The 18,179-nt window shown below is 39.7% G+C and overlaps 1 protein-coding gene across 1 annotated transcript in view; it reads right to left on the minus strand.

Moving 5' to 3' along the window:
* ST18 (ST18 C2H2C-type zinc finger transcription factor) overlaps positions 1-18,179 on the minus strand; it is a 428,044-nt gene that overhangs the window by 86,042 nt on the left and 323,823 nt on the right. The window contains exons 9-11 of the mRNA XM_086917999.1: positions 17,376-17,474; positions 15,068-15,276; positions 12,275-12,486 (exon numbers count right to left, since the gene is read on the minus strand). Coding sequence (XP_086774125.1) covers positions 12,275-12,486; positions 15,068-15,276; positions 17,376-17,474 — 520 coding nt within the window. The remainder of the gene's footprint in view (positions 1-12,274; positions 12,487-15,067; positions 15,277-17,375; positions 17,475-18,179) is intronic.

Genomic DNA, 18,179 nt, shown 5'->3' on the forward strand with positions numbered 1-18,179 from the left:
TGTGTAGATGGGATAAAAGTGTACAGAGTTCTAAGTTCAGCAAAAATAGGATATGGTAAAAAGGCTAAAAATCTGGGGTCATCAAACAGAAAGGGTGAATTTCCAAAAATAGACATGTTTATTGTGTTCTTAGGAAAGGTGCAAGTATGTCTTTAAAAAGGAATGTATTAGTGCATCCTTTCGGCTCTTCCTTTTATTCAAAATCAGAGAATTAATGTAAAGACTATCTCCATGTAATAGAAGGTGAGATTGTTCATCTGGGGGTTGTTCCTAAGGCAACTTAAACTATTAGGTAATGTGAGCATAACCCGGAGTCACACCATGACAAAAGTTTTCTATGTGTTTTCCATTCTGAGGAACTCATGCATCATTTTCTAAAGAAATTTCGTTGAGAGTGGGGATAAATGCCTTGGGAGACTAAAACTTCAGAGGCTTGTGTGTCGTGAGTGGGATTTGTTGGCTATAATAGTCACTTTAAATCTAAAAATCACAATAGAAACAAGAACCTTCCAGTTTAATTGGGAATGTAAAGGAGGTTGCTGTTTTTTTGTTTTTAATGTATTTAACAAGATGTTATGGTGGAATGTCCTTGTACATGAAAATCTTTATGACCACATCAGGCTTGTTTTCTCATCTGCATTGAAAGACAATAGGTATTCTAAATGCTGTGGGATTGTTCTGGCATGGTCTAAAAATCAGAATGGAAGGCTGTTTCCTAAAAACCTATATATGAACAAAGATTTAACATTTGAACATTATGGCTTTGCTGCAGTAAGTCAATGATGTCTGTGTAACATGCCCCTTTTCAAGAGATGAGCATTTAAAACCAAAGTAATTCCAAGACTTTCAAGCCTTTTCACTGCGGTCACTCATGCACCACATATGTCCATGGAAGTTAGTCACTGTTAGTAAATCCATCTCTTTTGCTCTGCTCCATGTTTCAACCCCTCTAATGTTTTTAAATTACGCTTTAAAACGCTAATAGACAGGCATCAGTCTAACTCTTATGAATAAATTGCAAATATCAAAAGAACTATGAATCTAATTGATTTGTTGTATAGTTCTCCCAGAACATCTGATTTTGTTACTGGGTTTCAACCTCCATTTTTTGCACTTAAACGATGGACCGGACGGTGATTTCCCCTATCTCCTTTTTTGTTCATAACAGCGCTTCATCTATGTCAGATTATGTGCTGGTGAATACTGAGGTGATGCTTTCAGGAAATGCATATGCCATTTTAATATTTTTTGGTATGTATCAAACCATTATGTTACCCTACCACAATTTCTTTAAGGACTTGCAATTTGGTTCCACAGATTCTCCATATAAATCACATGTTGACAAATCAGAGGTTTTGCCACACAATGTTTTTTAAAAAAAATAGATATTTAAAAGATAAAGGTTATGGTGGAATGATAAAATAATAACAACATTACATGTTTGAGAATTTGGTACTGTAACTTTATTGAGAATATAAAGTTGTTTCACTGATGGAGAAAATGTCCTCTTTGTTTCTGTCTTGGTGGGGTAAACTAAGTACAATTAAAAAGAAGATTCTCCTAGGTATGTATTTTCTGTGATAGATGGTACTTATTAGAATACCTAAGATGCTCTTCAAAAAGATTGAAGGTTTACTATCTACATTTTTAAGAAAAGGAAGAAGAACTAGAAATTTACCAGTAAAACTAGGAAGAATAAAACCTAACAGTGAGGAACATTATCCAGTTTTTATTAGATATCACTCTGCTTTTGGTCCGAGGAAAATTTTACATTTTAAATTAGACCGTTAGGAGCTTGAAGCTGGGATTTGCAAGATCTTGAGATTTCGACCTTATATCACTTCTCTTTTAAACAAATATAAAATATGATGAAAAGATACAGGTTTCTGCTTTCACCTCTAATACTTCACTCTTGCTTGCTGATTGAGGCTATTATTATTCATTAACTTCTTGATGTCTCTCATATGGTAAAATACTGAGAATAAAATAAATTATAGAAGTGTTCTGTGGAAGTAGTGGCATAGCTAGGCCTCTTGCCGCACTAGGCGGTCCCTGCTTTATTCCGCCCATGGCCTCCAAACGCCGCCCCTAAAACATGTGCCCCCTTTTGCTATGCCACTGTATGGAAGCATAGGAAAAATAGTTTGTTGAGTCATAATCTGCCATTCTATCATCAAGAGTTAAAACATATTCCGGACAATTTCCTTTCTCAATATAACAAACCTAAAGCTTCACATTCACTTGGTTGACAAAATGACGTTCTTACTGAGGGATCTCTGATAACTTCTACTGCTGCCTTACATTTGTCAGTTGAAATAAAAGCTTCTTCAATATATAAATTACTTAATAGTCAGGGATAAAGTATGGTCTAAACTTTATTCTAGTTCACAAACTTTATTCTTCTTCTGTAACTATTGTTTACCTTCCCATTTTTAAAGCTTACAATGAAAATTGCCAGTAATCAAAACTTTTGGTCCTGCAGCTGCACATTTGGTCAAAGAATGGTGACATTCATGGACTTTGTATATCTTTCTCTGTCTTAAGCATCTTTCAAGGTAATTGATGAGAATGTTAGAAGAAAGGTATTTTTTTTAATTTACTAATAGCTTATGCCCTGAAGGTTATTTAGTTTACATGTATTAATACGGGTAAGGTATATTTTAAAGCATGCTGGAAGTGGTCTGTCATAATTATAGATTATTCAGAACCAACTTTTCATCAGCTCATCTTACTATTCAACATGATTTGCTGTGGTTACCCTTCAGCACTTTTCTGTTTAAGCCTATTTGTATCATTAACAGAAAAGGCTGAGATTCTTAAACTTTCTTGAACATGTTAGTGCTGAATATTTTCTCATGATATTTTATTTTGTGTGAAATACGTTTTAACTGAGAAATTATGCTGACATGTACTTTCTTTACAACTAGCGCTGTAAAATAATTTACTCATACCTTAACTGAATTTGTATATTTACTGTATGTATAAGACATTTATTAGGATCATTATATAGACTTTCCTTCTTCTTCTTTCTTCTTATTTAATTCCTTTTTTTATTTTTTGTTCCATTGTCTTATGTATTGTTTTTCAATTGAACTTTCAAGTCCAAGCATTATTTTTTATCTAGAAAGTATGATGTGATAAAGTACTTTACCCTAGTTTCATACATAGTTTGGCAAACAAATAATTTTTAGATTCTGGTGTAACTTTCCTAATACGCTTATGGATTATGACTTATTTGAAATTTTTCTCTATAAATCTAAGGCAATTTTTCAGACTGACTTATTTTTATCTAAGCTTAATTCTCATACCTCTTTGCTGTTACAAAAATGAAATACCTGAGAATCTCACCCCTTGTTTAGCTCCAGCTTCTGAGGCATTTTGTGGCAGATTTATCATAGTTTTGCATTGCCCTTGCACCACGCAAGGTGACACAGTGTGATGCAAAACCTAGTTTCAGATTTACTCAGCCCCATAAGGGCAACCTGCGTGGCTCTGCGTGACTTGGTAAATGTGGTGTAATGCAAGGCAGCACAGGTTGCTGTCTTGTGTTACTCTATGTGGTGGGGGAGTTACATGGGTAGAGCTTTGGTGTTCTCACACATCCACTTTTGCATTTCCAGATTTAACAACACTGGTAGACCTGGGAATGTGTCTGAATTGTACGTCTTCCCACCTGAGGCACAACAAGGAGAACTATCTTTATTTCTCCTTGTTGTTTCCTCTTTCTAAGTGTGCTACATCCTGCAAGATGCAAGGATACACATTGTGCGCCACCACAAGGAGAAGAGAGGAATGCGCCACATCTTAATAGATATGGAACATTCCTGCCATCTCAATTTAGCACATGCAAAAACACAGTTCATGGACAGAATGCAGAACAATGTCATACATTCACCCCAGTACAGAGATCTGGGCCTAAATCCATCGTTTTTTTGCACTCCACACCACCCCAGTTCAGACATGGCCATATGCAAATCAGTCTGACCCTGTGACTCATGGGAACAGTCCAGCCCGAACTGCCAAGCCATGCCTTCCCTGTACCGGAAACAAGCTTCCGAGGACCGGTTTCTGGCATTCCAGCCGTCTTCAACCCGGCTTGCTTGAATCCAGTGGTGTGGAGAGCATAGGACTCAGGTCTGAGCATACCCATCCCACTCGGGGTGACAAATGCAAAAACCACAGTTGATGGACAGAATGCAGACCACTGTCATACATTCACCCCAGTACAGAGATCTGGGCCTAAATCCATCGTTTTTTTGCACTTCACACCACCCCAGTTCAGACATGGCCATATGCAAATCAGTCTGACCATGTGCCTCATGGGAACAGTCCAGCCCGAACTGCCAAGCCATGCCTTCCCTGGACCGGAAACATGCTTCCGAGGACCGGTTTCTGGCATTCCAGCCGTCTTCAGCCCGGCTTGCTTGAATCCAGTGGTGTGGAGAGCATGGGACTCATGTCTGAGCATACCCATCCCACTCGGAATGACAAATGCAAAAACCACAGTTGATGGACAGAATGCAGAACAATGTCATACATTCACCCCAGTACAGAGATCTGGGCCTAAATCCATCGTTTTTTTGCACTCCACACCACCCCAGTTCAGACATGGCCATATGCCATATGCAAATCAGTCTGACCCTGTGAATCATGGGAACAGTCCAGCCCGAACTGTCAAGCCATGCCTTCCCTGGACCGGAAACAATCTTCCAAGGACCGGTTTCTGGCATTCCCGCCGTCTTCAGCCCGGCTTGCTTGAATCCAGTGGTGTGGAGAGCATGGGACTCACGTCTGAGCATACCCATCCCACTCGGAATGACAAATGCAAAAACCACAGTTGATGGACAGAATGCAGAACAATGTCATACATTCACCCCAGTACAGAGATCTGGGCCTAAATCCATCGTTTTATTGCACTCCACACCACCCCAGTTCAGACATGGCCATATGCCATATGCAAATCAGTCTGACCCTGTGAATCATGGGAACAGTCCAGCCCGAACTGTCAAGCCATGCCTTCCCTGGACCGGAAACAATCTTCCAAGGACCGGTTTCTGGCATTCCCGCCGTACACTCAGGGTGAAAATTGCAAAAAACACAGTTGATGAACAGAATGCAGAACAATGTCTTACATTCAACCCAGTAGAAAGATCTGGGCCTAAATCCATCGTTTTTTTGCACTCCACACCACCCTAGGTCAGACAATGGCTTTATGCAAATCAGCCTTGACCCTGTGCCTCATGGGAACAGTCCAGCCCGAACTACCAAGCCATGACTTTCCTAGACCGGAATCCAGCATCCAAGGACCGGTTTCTGGCTATCAGCCTTCTTCAGCCTGGATAGCTTGACTCCAGTGGTGTGGAGAGCTTTGGACTCACGTCTGAGCATACCCAGCACACTCAGGGTGAAAATTGCAAAAAACACAGTTGATGAACAGAATGCAGAACAATGTCTTACATTCAACCCAGTACAAATATCTGGGCCTAATCCATCGTTTTTTTGCACTCCACACCACCCCAGTTCAGACATGGCCATATGCAAATCAGTCTGACCCTGTGCCTCATGGGAACAGTCCAGCCTGAACTGCCAAGCCATGCCTTCCCTGGACCGGAAACAAGCTTCTGAGGACCGGTTTCTGGCATTCGAGCCGTCTTCAGCCCGGCTTGCTTGAATCCAGTGGTGTGGAGAGCATGGGACTCACGTCTGAGTATACCCATCCCACTCGGGGTGACAAATGCAAAAATCACAGTTGATGGACAGAATGCAGAACAATTTAGCACAGCGCAGAACAGGAAGTCACCTTGCTGTGTTGCGCTGTTTTCAAATTAACTAAATCTGTCCCCTGGTCTTTGTTTTCCTTGATCTCCTGATAAACACTGTTAGTAGCAGGAGCCAAGTATTCAGCATTCCAGCAGAGTGGCAGTCCTTCAGGAGTACAGCAGTCCTTCTTCCTGCAGGGTATCAACATGCCCAGAAGGGTACTTAAGTGGTAGAGTCTGAGGTCCAGTATTTATACCCAGTGAGAACTTTGGAGTAAGGGCGAGGTCAAGGACAGGCCTTTGAATCCCTCAGAGGCCAGCCCTTACTGCCATGGCTCCAGGCTCACTACAGGGGGTATGCAGCCCTTTGTATTGGGAGAGGACACAGGCTATTCAGGTGTAAATTAGGCTAGGTCCAGGTCCTCCCCCAATCCTACCAGAGTGGCCTTTCAAGTCACACCTAAGCTCCCATTGTGTGTGAGCGTCTTCACACGTAAGCTACCATTGTGTGTAAGTGTCTAGGGGTATTACACAAAGCTCAGCTGTAACCAACCCCAGATGTGATCAGAGTCAGGCAGCAAGCACCAAATGGCTAAAGTGACATTTTTATAATTGCAATTTAATATTCGACTTTATCATGAATTTGGATTTTAAATTATGATTTCAGTGACACCAAGCTTTAAACAGTTATCTCTTCCCGTTTGGAAATTACGCTTATGAAATGTAATTCTGTAATCTCAATGTTATCCTATGGGTATAGCAGATATAGACTTTGATGTAGTGAAAAACGAATGTAAGAGTTTTTCTCTACTAGGATATATAACTTTTAAAAGTACATGGCCTGCCTTTTAGATACTTTGCACCCTGACATCTGAGTTGTCCAGGGACTACCCAAGGGGTGACTTGTTTGTAGAAAAAGGGAAGATTTGCGCCTGGCAAAAGGTTTATCTTGCAAGGTCAACCTGCTAGTGTAAACTGCACACACGGGCTCAGCAATGGCAGGCCTGAAACATGTTTAGAGGGCTACTTAAGTGGTTGGCAAAATCAGTGCTGAAAACCCACTAGCAGCATTTAATTTACAGGCCCTGAGTACATGTAGTACCAATATCCTAGGAACTTATAAGTACATTAAATATGCCATTTTGGGAGCAAGCAATATTACCATGTTTAGGGGAGAGAGCACAATCACTTTAGCACTGGTTAGCAGTGGTAAAATGCACAATACCAGTCCTAATACCAGGAAAAACAAGGTCAGGAAAATGGAGAAGATAGGCAAAACTTGAGGGAAGACCACCCCAAGGCTGGCCGGTCTAAAAGTTAGAATTGTATGATCAATGGCATTCAAAGTTGTCTAGTAATTTTAACAGTGGCAAGGCTCTTATACCACAATTACTTAGCTTTAATCATAGAATATCTATCACAGTCAGTAGCTCTGATTCTCTATTACGCTTTCTGTGAAAAAAGATTCACTTCTGATTTAAAATATTGTGCCTATTGACAAAGTCCTTGTGCACTGTATATAGTGATCTTCATACCAGTTTTAATGTAAAAAGCAAACTGACATTGATCTAAAATGTTGTGCCCCCATTCCCTGCCTTGAAGGAACTGATTAAAACCTTTGCAAACCTGGCCAGATTTATGGAGGTAGTTGCCGAACAAGATGTGCTCCTTGCTCTACCTGTGGCAGAGTTTTTTACATAATTAAAATCCCCATATATTCTGTGTGCACTTTTAATAATAAATAGCACCAGTTGCACACTAGCACATCATCCTAATGTTTCCAATGAGGTTGCAATTGGAATGAAGGTGTGTGACATACTGCAACATGGTGGATTAACTAGAAAATAATAGGCCTCAACATGCAGTGCAGATTAAATTGAAGATACAGTGAATGACACAATACACTTCTCATTGTCAGTGAAGCCAGTGATCAGGCTCTTCAAACTCTACAGTTGGATTCCTCAGCAGTGCCAAACATATCAAAGCTGTGATGGACCATGAAAATTATGATGGGATTTGAACTAATGGCTTTATTGTCATATTCTGAAATGGAAACTTGAGTTGTAATCATGGCTTCATCATTTGATTCCAGGCAAAATACTTTATCCCCCTTCCTAAAACTGTTAATAGGTGTAATGCAGTTTGTTACTGTCCTGCACACATGACTCCTCTGCACATCCTGATTTTGATAACTTGGATTACAGAAAACACAACATACAGTAGATTTTTAGGCCAAGTCTGGACAGTGTATGTGCTGCTCTGCGAGGCATGCTGTAATCTAGACCATTTCTTGAAGCACCCCCCCATCTTTTCCATTTGTTCCTGTTCGTGCCCTTCATAAATACATGCTTTTGGTTGGCCAACATGCTTAATTAGTCCCGCTTTTTTGTGTTTCAAATTCTCCAAGGAGACTGCCCCTGTTACACATGGTCTTACTTTTTTTATATAGGTTTCATTGTGCATACTCATTTTTTCTTGTTTGCCTCAGCTTGTATAGCAGCACAGGGCCCACTTTATGGACGCAGTGCTTTATGTTTTGGTTGGCATTTGCATTGCAGGTTTAATTATTGTTTTGTTTTGGAGACTGTGTGCCTTTTAACAATGTGCCCCCTTTAATTTTCACCATTGTGTCTTGTTTCTTGCTCGTGGCAGCCTGCTTGCCCAGTGCCGTCTCTCCCTTCACCCTGCCACATCATCCTCCTGAGATCGCTGCTTGTATTTTTTGTGATTTCCCCATAATCACAGTATGTTGAGCCGACACAGAGACTCGAACTCCTGAGTAGGCAGCACTGACCGCCTGCCCATCACAGCATGTTTGATACCATTTCAATGCTGTTTTTTAAATTTAGCCAGATGGAGTCATTTATAACCTCAAATGCTGTTCAAGTCACAAAGCGTGCTGTCTCGCCACACCTCCTCTCTGCTTCCATTTTTACCATTGCATCTTGTTTCCTGTTGCCCTGTGTCATATCTCCCTACCTCTTCACCCCGCACCCACCATCCAACTGAGATTGCTACTTGTATTTTAAGGGATTTGCCCAAAATGACAGGACACTGCTAGCTCATCAGTGACTCTGCACCCTGACAGCTACGGGGACACACAATACACTGCATTACTAAATCCTTATAAGGTCCCAAAGGCGAGACCTATTGCATTGCAAATGCCTGATTTTATGATATGCTCCAAATGTTTGAGATGTTCATACTGAAATAAAAATGGTTTATGTGAAGTGTTTAACAGGTTGGTACCTGGTACTAAGTGGGTTCTATAACAGATATCTCAAATACATATATAACTTAAATATATCCTATATATAGAGCAAAGCACATCAAATTATTTTTCTGTGAAAACAATCCTTTTTTTACATTTATGGACTTCATTCATATCCTCTACTGGGTTGGAGAACCAGTCATGTTGCATCCCATTACATGACAATAGGTCTACCCCAAAGACTGAGAAATTATGGACATTTATAGCATTATTAAATGTGCTTTACATAGATAATGTTGCAAATATCTAGCTATACATTATCATAACAAAATTTGGGACCAGTCTGGGAATGTTCTGTAATCATGGATATCAATTCACCAAAATACAAGAAGAAGTGACGTCACTTGGCCTTTGACCTATTGGTGACATCCCAGGAAATTACATCACTGGATCATTCAATAAATGATATCATAGGAAATGACATCACATAACCTCTGACATGCTGGCAGTGTGTTGTGTAACTACATTCTTGACTGGTGCATTCTAATGCAAATTTGGCCAATTGTGGAGAAGGCATGAATGGTACAATGTCTCATGTGCATGATATGCATGCTTTCAAAATACCTTTATTTGCTTATTTTGCCAACTCTTCGCCATAATTGAAGTAAAAAAGCACGTGGTTTTCCCTGTGGCCCTCAATCACCACCAATTAAAAACTGTTCAATAGCAAACTCAAATCGTGCAAACAATTCAAAATTATAGGTGTGCTCAGTAAAACTAAGAGCTGAGCACTGTCCTCTTATGAAATGCACAATGTGACACCACAAGTACTTGAATTATTGTCCAGATAAAATAGATTCAAAATACTATTCCCTAAGCAGATGATAGTTATAGACAAACCATTTAGTTTCAACTTGAGACATTTGAGAAAAACTGGGAAGCATAGCGGGCTTCAAAATAGCCCTGAATGCCACAGTGAATGCCTGCTATGGAATGACATGTAATTCAAAAAGAACACAAACACAACTTCCTTAGCAAAACATATTAGCTTCCAAGTTAACCTCACAATCGGAAAATGGAGAACATGACAAGCAACACTTAGTTTTAACCGCTTAACCGCAATGCGAATTCAGCCGCGGTGTGGGGGTTTGATTGAGTGGGCTGGGCCACGTCGGCCAACGGACATGCGCAGCACTACCAAGGTAGTGCTCGCGATGGCTGTTGGCTGATGGGCGCAGCGAAGGGGTTAACTAGCATTTAAAAACCAAATCAAGGTCCCCATTTACAAGGCCATGGCGCCACCTGTGCATCACTTTTTTTGATGCACCGGTGGCCCAGTGCGCCAGCCCATATTTATAATGCCACATAAAGTCACACTGCGTGACTTTTCATGGCCTTTTAAATATGGGTCCCTTTCACGCATTACTCTGCATGAAAGGGGCGTTCCATGGGTGTTGCTGTGGGTGTGCCTAGGCAACACCCATCGAACCTGACACATTTCCAGATTTACAAACTTTTTTAAAGTTTTTAAAGCTGTGAATGTGTCATAATCCTACTCCTCCCCAGAGGAGACGTAGGAGTGGAGCAATGAGGAGAACTACTTTTGTTTCTCCTCATTTTTTCCTCTTTCTATGTATGCTTCATTTTGCAGCATGCATAGAAAGGAGAAACTGCCATCAATGATTGTTTTTGTGCAGGAAGGTATCTCTCCCTGCACAATAACAATCATCCCTGCAATGCAGGCATCCTTGCAACATGACGCAAGGGTGCCTGCACTGGCGCATAGCAGCAAATTGTGCACCAGCCCAGGGGAAAGCACACAGATGCATCGTATTGTTGTTAATACGACTACTCCCTGTGCTTTTAAAATGACACAACTCGCTTATCAAAATGGCTTGCGGCACCTCGTTGCGTTTTTTTTGTAAATGAGGCCTTGCTTCTAAAAGGTAAGCATTTCAGTTTGTGCGTGCAGATAGTGCACTTTTTAATATTATTTGTACTTCAGATATAGGTGGGATTGAAACAAACGTCAGCAAAAGCCTACACACCTGCTATTCATTAGGAGACCCCTGGTGACCTCCAAATGATGTCCATGCAAATGCGATGCACATGCATCAAGGGCTCTTTGTGAAGCTAATAACTGCCTGAAGAAATACTGAAGCACAGAGCTGCACTTTCTCATGAAAGCTGTAACACTTCAACTTCAACAATGAGAACTTCAGAGAAATATATTGGCCATCTTATAGAGTATTTTCAGGCGTTATTTGATATGAAACATTAAATGTATTTCAGTGTTGACATAATTTGTTCGAAGCTATTCATAATATTATCATAGGGAGATGCTTGACTTGCGATTGGAAAGCATCACATCATTTGTATAGGGAACGATAACGTTTGTTTGAAGTTCAGCTCACACAATATTTTTTCTATATGGATACATATAGGAAATGTTTCTGTTTGGGCTTTCTTATGGAGAGATAGTCCTCGTTTTAAACAGGTTAGTAAACTTGACTGATCTGCAAACTCTTGCTTCCACACGAATCACACAGGCAAATTTCACCAGGTAAACCCTGGTGGACTCTATGTGAGAAAAGTACTGACATTCTGGCCCATATTATGAGTGGCCTCTGATTTCAAATGGGTATGGTAATAGCAGTTGCTCCCTTTGCAAATATGACGGCCGCTCGACGGACACCATCTCTTTACTTTCACCTGGAGATTTCGGCTGCTGAAAACAGTCAAACTCTCCAAGCGAAAGTATGGAGGAAATGGAGAATTACTGTAAAATCAGACATGGAATTGCCAATTCCCCTGGTAATTCCTCATTCCTTATTTGGCGCTCAGGGTACAACTTTTATTGAGACAGATTTTCCTCACTTCCGGAAAAACTGGCACTCCCAGTATGAATAGCTCTGAGGGTGTTTCAATGTTGCTACTCAGACTAGAGTGGTGTACTGGAGTAGCCCCCAACAAGGTGCAGGTCTAGTGATTTGGAGGTAATACCACATGCGGTAAATACAGCGCTTGCCAGTATAAGTATTTACACTGTGTGTTACTGCCATTAAGAGGAAAGGACCTCTCAGATTGTGGGCAGGAGTATCCTAGTTGTGCATAGGACACATTAGCAAATTAAGGTATTTCTCCTTCTCTGCATGTCTTACACTTATCAGTTCCATCGATGCATCATATTTGCACATTTTACTTAGCAAATTCCTCTATTGAAGAGAGAAAAGCAACAAACCCAAAAGTCCATTTACTCACAATGACAAGGACGGAGAACACATACAGGTTTGTGGACGCTTACCTTGGCAGAGAGGTTCTGCGGGTTCTTAGGCAGGATGTCCACTGCTGCTTCCCTGCAGCGGGCAGGCAGGTTCATCGCTGCAGTAGATGCTGTTGTGTGGGTGTCTTCACTGCAGTGACCATAGCTGTAACTGCTAGCATGACAAGGACTCTCTGAAAGGGCGCCTGGAAGGCGATGAGAAGGCTTCACTGGAGATGAGAAAGACTTGGCTGCTGAAGAGACATTTGATTACTATTGATTTGTGCTCTCTTAGATTTCCTTTTTTATTTTTCTTATGTAAAGCAGATCTGAATATGGGTATTCACTATTTCAATGTACAGGAAATATGCACCCACTTTTTATGAAAAAAATGCCATCTGGCTTCATTAAAGAGGCCTACTCTCTCTGATGTCCTTCTTGCTAGAGTCACGTACATGCTGCTTTGCATAATAATGCTCACCTCTTAATTTATAATGTTCATAATATGCATACATTTTAAAAACACCACAAATAGCTGAAAACAGATAGTAGCACAAAGTCGATATTTGTGAAGTCTGAACTTTAAGACACACCCTTCTTGACGAAGTAGTCAGTCTTGGGCAGTGGAAATTAATGTAAACTTATTTTTTAAGAAGTGCCTATACTTTCTTTGCAAGCATGCTTAAACATTTCTTTGTGGCATTAGAGAATTTCTGACATCCTTTTCGGGTCCCTCCTAATATTAATTTCCTAAAGAGACGCTGGCTCGTGAATGCATTAGAATATGCCTATAGAATGCATTAGAATATGCCTATGAACTGCATTAGAATTTGCCTGTGCAGTGCATTAGAATATGCCTTTGCAATGCATTAGAATATGCCTATCCAATGCATTAGAATATGTCTTTGCAATGCATCAGAATATGCCTATGCAATGCATTAGAATATCCCGTTGCAATGCATTAGAACATGCCTCTGCAGTGCATTAGAATATGCCTATGCAATGCATTAGAATATGACTATCCAATGCATTAGAATATGACTTTGCAATGCATTAGAATATGAATATGCAATGCATTATCATATGCCTATTCAATGCCTTAGAATATGACTTTTTGCAATGCATTAGAATATGTCTTTGCAATGCATTAGAATATGCCTTTGCAATGCATTAGAATATGCCCATGCAATGCATTCGAATATGCCTTTGCAATGCATCAGAGTATGCCCTTGCGATGCATTAGAATATGCCTTTACAATGCATTAGAATATGCCTATGCAATGCATTAGCATATGCCTTTGCAATGTATTAGAATATGCCTTTGCACTGCATTAGAATAAGCCCTTGCAATGCATTTGAATAATGCCTCTGCAATGCATTAGAATATGCTTATGTAATGCATTAGAATATTGCTATGCAATGCATTAGTATATGCCTTTGCAATGCATTAGAATATGCTTATGCAACGCATTAGAATATGCTGATGCAATGCATTAGAATATGCCTATGCAATGCATTAGAATGTGCCTATGCAATGCATTCGAATATGCCTTTGTAATGCATTAGAATATGATCTAGGTGGAAGCATGAAAGTGGAATGCTTAAGATCACCTCTTGGGATCATGGCAGCAATGATTTTAGCCAGAGACATATAGCGCAAGTAAGTGGTTTCCCATCATTCCTTCATTGCTCTTAATGCTGGCGCTATACTGCCTACTGTCAGCTGTTTCCACTTTGACGCCTGAATCTGAGCTAAGTAGCACTTGTGGTGAGAGCCGGGGAGAGGAGTCAAAAACAAATACTTCCTCCCCTGATTTGTTGTCAGCAAATGCACCCAGTTCCTCAGCCCATATCAGTCTATGGTCTGTGTGAGTAAAATGCAATGGCTGCCACAAAAAGTGCTGATGACTCCCATGAAAACACGTGGAAATCTACGCCAGGCCTGGAAGGTCATGTAGCGTTGTCAATGGAGGACTCTGCATAGGGGGAATAGCCTCTCCTCTGCAAAAGCACATTTTTTTCCTCCTCTGCAAAAGCAAATGTTTTTTCCTGCGGAGATCCCCCGGCATCTCTGGGGATTATATACTCTCCTTTCCACCCTGGAAGTGGGGTTACACCAGTCCTCAGCTGGTGAAACCTCCAATCCTTTCCCGAGTAGAAAAGGGAAGGAGTGAAGTTAGTGGAGGCTGATAAATTACCATGAGTGGCTGTTCATAAACTTCCAAGGCTAATGCTAACCTCGCTTTGGAACACCCACTTCCCACCCTTGAGTGTAATTAGTAGGTGCAGAGAATTCTACATTCATGGCCTAGATCTGTGTATATTTAAATGGGCTTCCACCTACCAGGAATCCCTTTGTGAATTCCTCAAATGTTGTGCTTTGTACAATTTTCATTTAAACTTTAGCTCATCTTTTAGGAGCTTTAGTCATCAAACTTATGAAAATTATGTATCTTCCGGGAATGGGGATCAATTGAGCACTGTACATACTATGATGGAATTAGATGTTTATTACTTGTCTGAGTGGGATTTAAAAGGTCTAATGTTGGATTGTATTGCTTGAGTAAATGTTATGACTACTTTAATAATTCCTAAATTCCCTGCACAGTGATTTTCTATATACTCTTATACCTGTCATGGAGGCTACATTTAAATGGGTCGCAAATTTTTGACTAAGACAAAAAAACTAGAAAAAAGTATGCATATAAGATTGATGGAAGATGTAAACCTGGTTCATGACGTCAATTGTTAACGTAATATTTTGCTTTTAGTGCTGTCCATAAAGGAAACAACTATACAGTGTGCTTTGTGACAGTAGGAGATCGCTGAGTTTACCTTCAGTGGATTGTGAAGTGTCTCGTCCTTGCGCTACTGGTGATATTGTATGTTTGCCAAACACTTGTGCATCAAAACTCGCATAATCAAATGGCACTTTTCCAAACTTGTCCTTCAGTTCCTTCGTCAGCGTGGTTCTGGGAGGAGTGACGGGGAAGGCTGTTTTATGTCCATGGTGAGATAGCTCAAGATGGTTCAGTAAATGTGGCCTGCAGAAAAAAACAAGGTAGATGTGGGCTGAGGACAATGTATTCAAGGCAGAAATATATATTGGGATGGAGCATTGGGGGGAAGTATGAAAGAGGTGAAAACGGAAGGGATGATAGAGAGAAATGGAGGAGGAGAGAGGGAGCTAGATAATGCAAGGGGATCGAGTATAGAGCAAGAACTATGCTAAAGGCACAGTAAATTGTAGAGTTGTAACCATAGAGGAGGAAGTTATTTGAGATCAAGCGGTTATGCATGCGAAAAGTGAAATAAAACGAGAGGTATGGATTAAAGGAGAAAGCACAATATCAGAAGAAGCTGCCATAGTGTGCCAGGCTGAACTGACTGTCAGGAGTATTGAAGCTGTAAAGGAAGGGGATAATGACTGTTTGAAGATGTTGTATGTAAACTGAGAGGAGAGAAGTTACAGAATTGAAGAAGAATTTGGCTTGTACAGTGCTATTGCAAACAACAACAAATGCCATGAGCGAAGTGTATTGTTTGGAAGTCACTGTGCCATTATTAATGTGAGTGCAAAAAAGGAGGAAATCATACACAAGAGACTGTAGACAAACATTAAAAGTTACTTAGAGTGCCTGGTAGAGATAAATGGAGTACTGTTGAAGGTGGTAGCAGACTAAGGATGTCCATGTACTAAAATGTCCAAGACACAATGGAAAGTAACATTGCAGCGCGTTGGGGGAAGAAGTTCTTTGTGACAGACATGCATCAAGATTGGTAGTTTCTTAAGTAACATGATGAATTTCTACATTTTGAAATTTAATTTCAAGGAAAGAGAGCTTAATAGTAAGTTAAACATGGCTAAAATGTGCCATCTTTGTAGGGTGAAGTGGTTAAAGCAACCTAGAATTTAAATTGGAATCCAAGAACAAGAAAAAGATTTTTGAAGTAAGAGTGATACATTTGAGTATCAGAGAAGTAGTGACGCTTGAGAAGGAGACCCATAAAGTATTCAAGAGCAGAACTGGAAAAATTAAGGCAGTGGTACATCAGATTAAGGTTAAGAGTGAACCATAAATACACAAGAAAGGTAGGAAATATTGAACAAAACAATTAGGTAGAAGGTAAACAATTTGAAGATATCGAAACCTAAAAGAACCAGTGGAGTCTTTTTTTTCTATTATTGCCTCACATTATGATGTCCAAAAGAATTAATATTAAGGTATGCTTTTGTGAGGACATTAGAGATTTAAGTAAGAATTTCTTTTTAGATGAATTTTTCCAGTAGCTAAAGAAGCCTTGAAGACAAATGCCATCTTCAAAGTTAAAACAACTCAAACTGTTTTTTAAATAATGCAGTGCTTCTTAAAATCAATGGGGGCTCGGAATCAGTAAAGAGTTCAAATGAATTTTGTTGTGAAAGGTTTTTTAAAAGTGAAATCTAGAAGGAGGAAGTGGTGGTGCCATATATTTTATTCTTCTTAAGATTGTATATATTCTGGAGTATTTTCGATTGTGCGATATTAGTTATTAAATGGTAATTTTCATATTTTTGATGGGAAGGTATGTGGGTAGAAATGCCTGATATAAATATTGTAATCTGAAACTGAACATATTTAACACCATCAATTTAAGTGCTTCATATAATCAAATACTGCTCGACTACTAGTCAAATTATCAGCTTAAAGACTGCCATTCGGCTTGCCTGTGACATAAGCTCTTTGCCAAAGGCTAAAGAATATATTGTCCAAAGACTTGGAAGGTATTAGATACTTTCAGGACATAATTTTCTGAGGGCTACCAGCAAGGCAAGGCATGGTAAGCCATTGTTAATGGTACTAAGAGTCTCAAGGAAAGAGGAAAATGTAAGCTCTTTATATTCTCTAATTAGAGTGGGAGGACTACTGGTTTGTGAGACTTTGTTTGCGGTGGAGTACTTTGTCTACCAAACTCTAAATAAGATCCTTTGTTTTTTGTTAATTAAACCTGTGGTAGCTGACTGTACTCTTCTGTGCTGTTGATGCATTTTCTTTGCTTTTCAAGCAAATGTTGTAATAATATGTAACAACATGCTTAACAGTAAATGCAAAAACAGGACCCTATAACTTTATGTTTTATACTGAGCCTAAATGCGTCTTACCTGTGAATCTGCTCAAGATTCTGCCCACCTGGAGTACAATCATATTTTTCTGGAGTTTTTGTCACTTTTTCAGCTGCAGCTATTGGACAACCTGAAAGACTGTTGAAGAAAGAGATTAACCTTCAATAAGAGAAATAGGTTTTCCTTACATTCAAGTCTATTGAAACATTTATAACATTGATGTGTTTATATAGCTTTAATACAATGTCACATTTCAAGAATGAACGTGAGATTGCTGTCTTTTAAATCTCTGATAGTTTGCTGCATTTTTGTACTTAGCATGGCTTTCCTTGGTATTGTTTTTACTTTGTCTTTTTACATTACTCAATACATGAATAATCTTTCACATGGTCAATGAAAGTGCAGGTCGAAACCCTGCAAACCCTAAAAAAGCATGGCACAGGACAGTATTCAAAATAAATGAGAAATTAATTAGGTAACATTAAGTACATTAAATACACATAAACCTTCCATATGCACTGCACCTAAAGTTTGTTCTACATAGCAATTGGTGGAGATCTCGATCTATGCTTTATTGAGCTACAAATTAAAAAGAACATGCATCATCTTAAGAAAACAAAACACAAGTAACAAACAATACTTTAAGCACATAAATAAGGTTCACTTTTAAGAGCTCTGAGCTCTTCTTCCTGTAATGTGAGATATTTCAGAGCCAGCTGCCACCTACATTTGTGTTGTGTATCATGTGTCGGTGTGTGTGAGGAAGAGAGAGTTTGTGTGTGTGTTTGGGAAGTGTATGTGTTATAATGAGTCTTTGAATATGTAAAGAGTGGTGTAAGATGT

The sequence above is a fragment of the Lissotriton vulgaris genome, chromosome 4_1 (genome assembly GCF_964263255.1).
Source record: "Lissotriton vulgaris chromosome 4_1, aLisVul1.2, whole genome shotgun sequence".
In the NCBI taxonomy this organism is placed as follows: Eukaryota; Metazoa; Chordata; class Amphibia; order Caudata; family Salamandridae; genus Lissotriton; species Lissotriton vulgaris.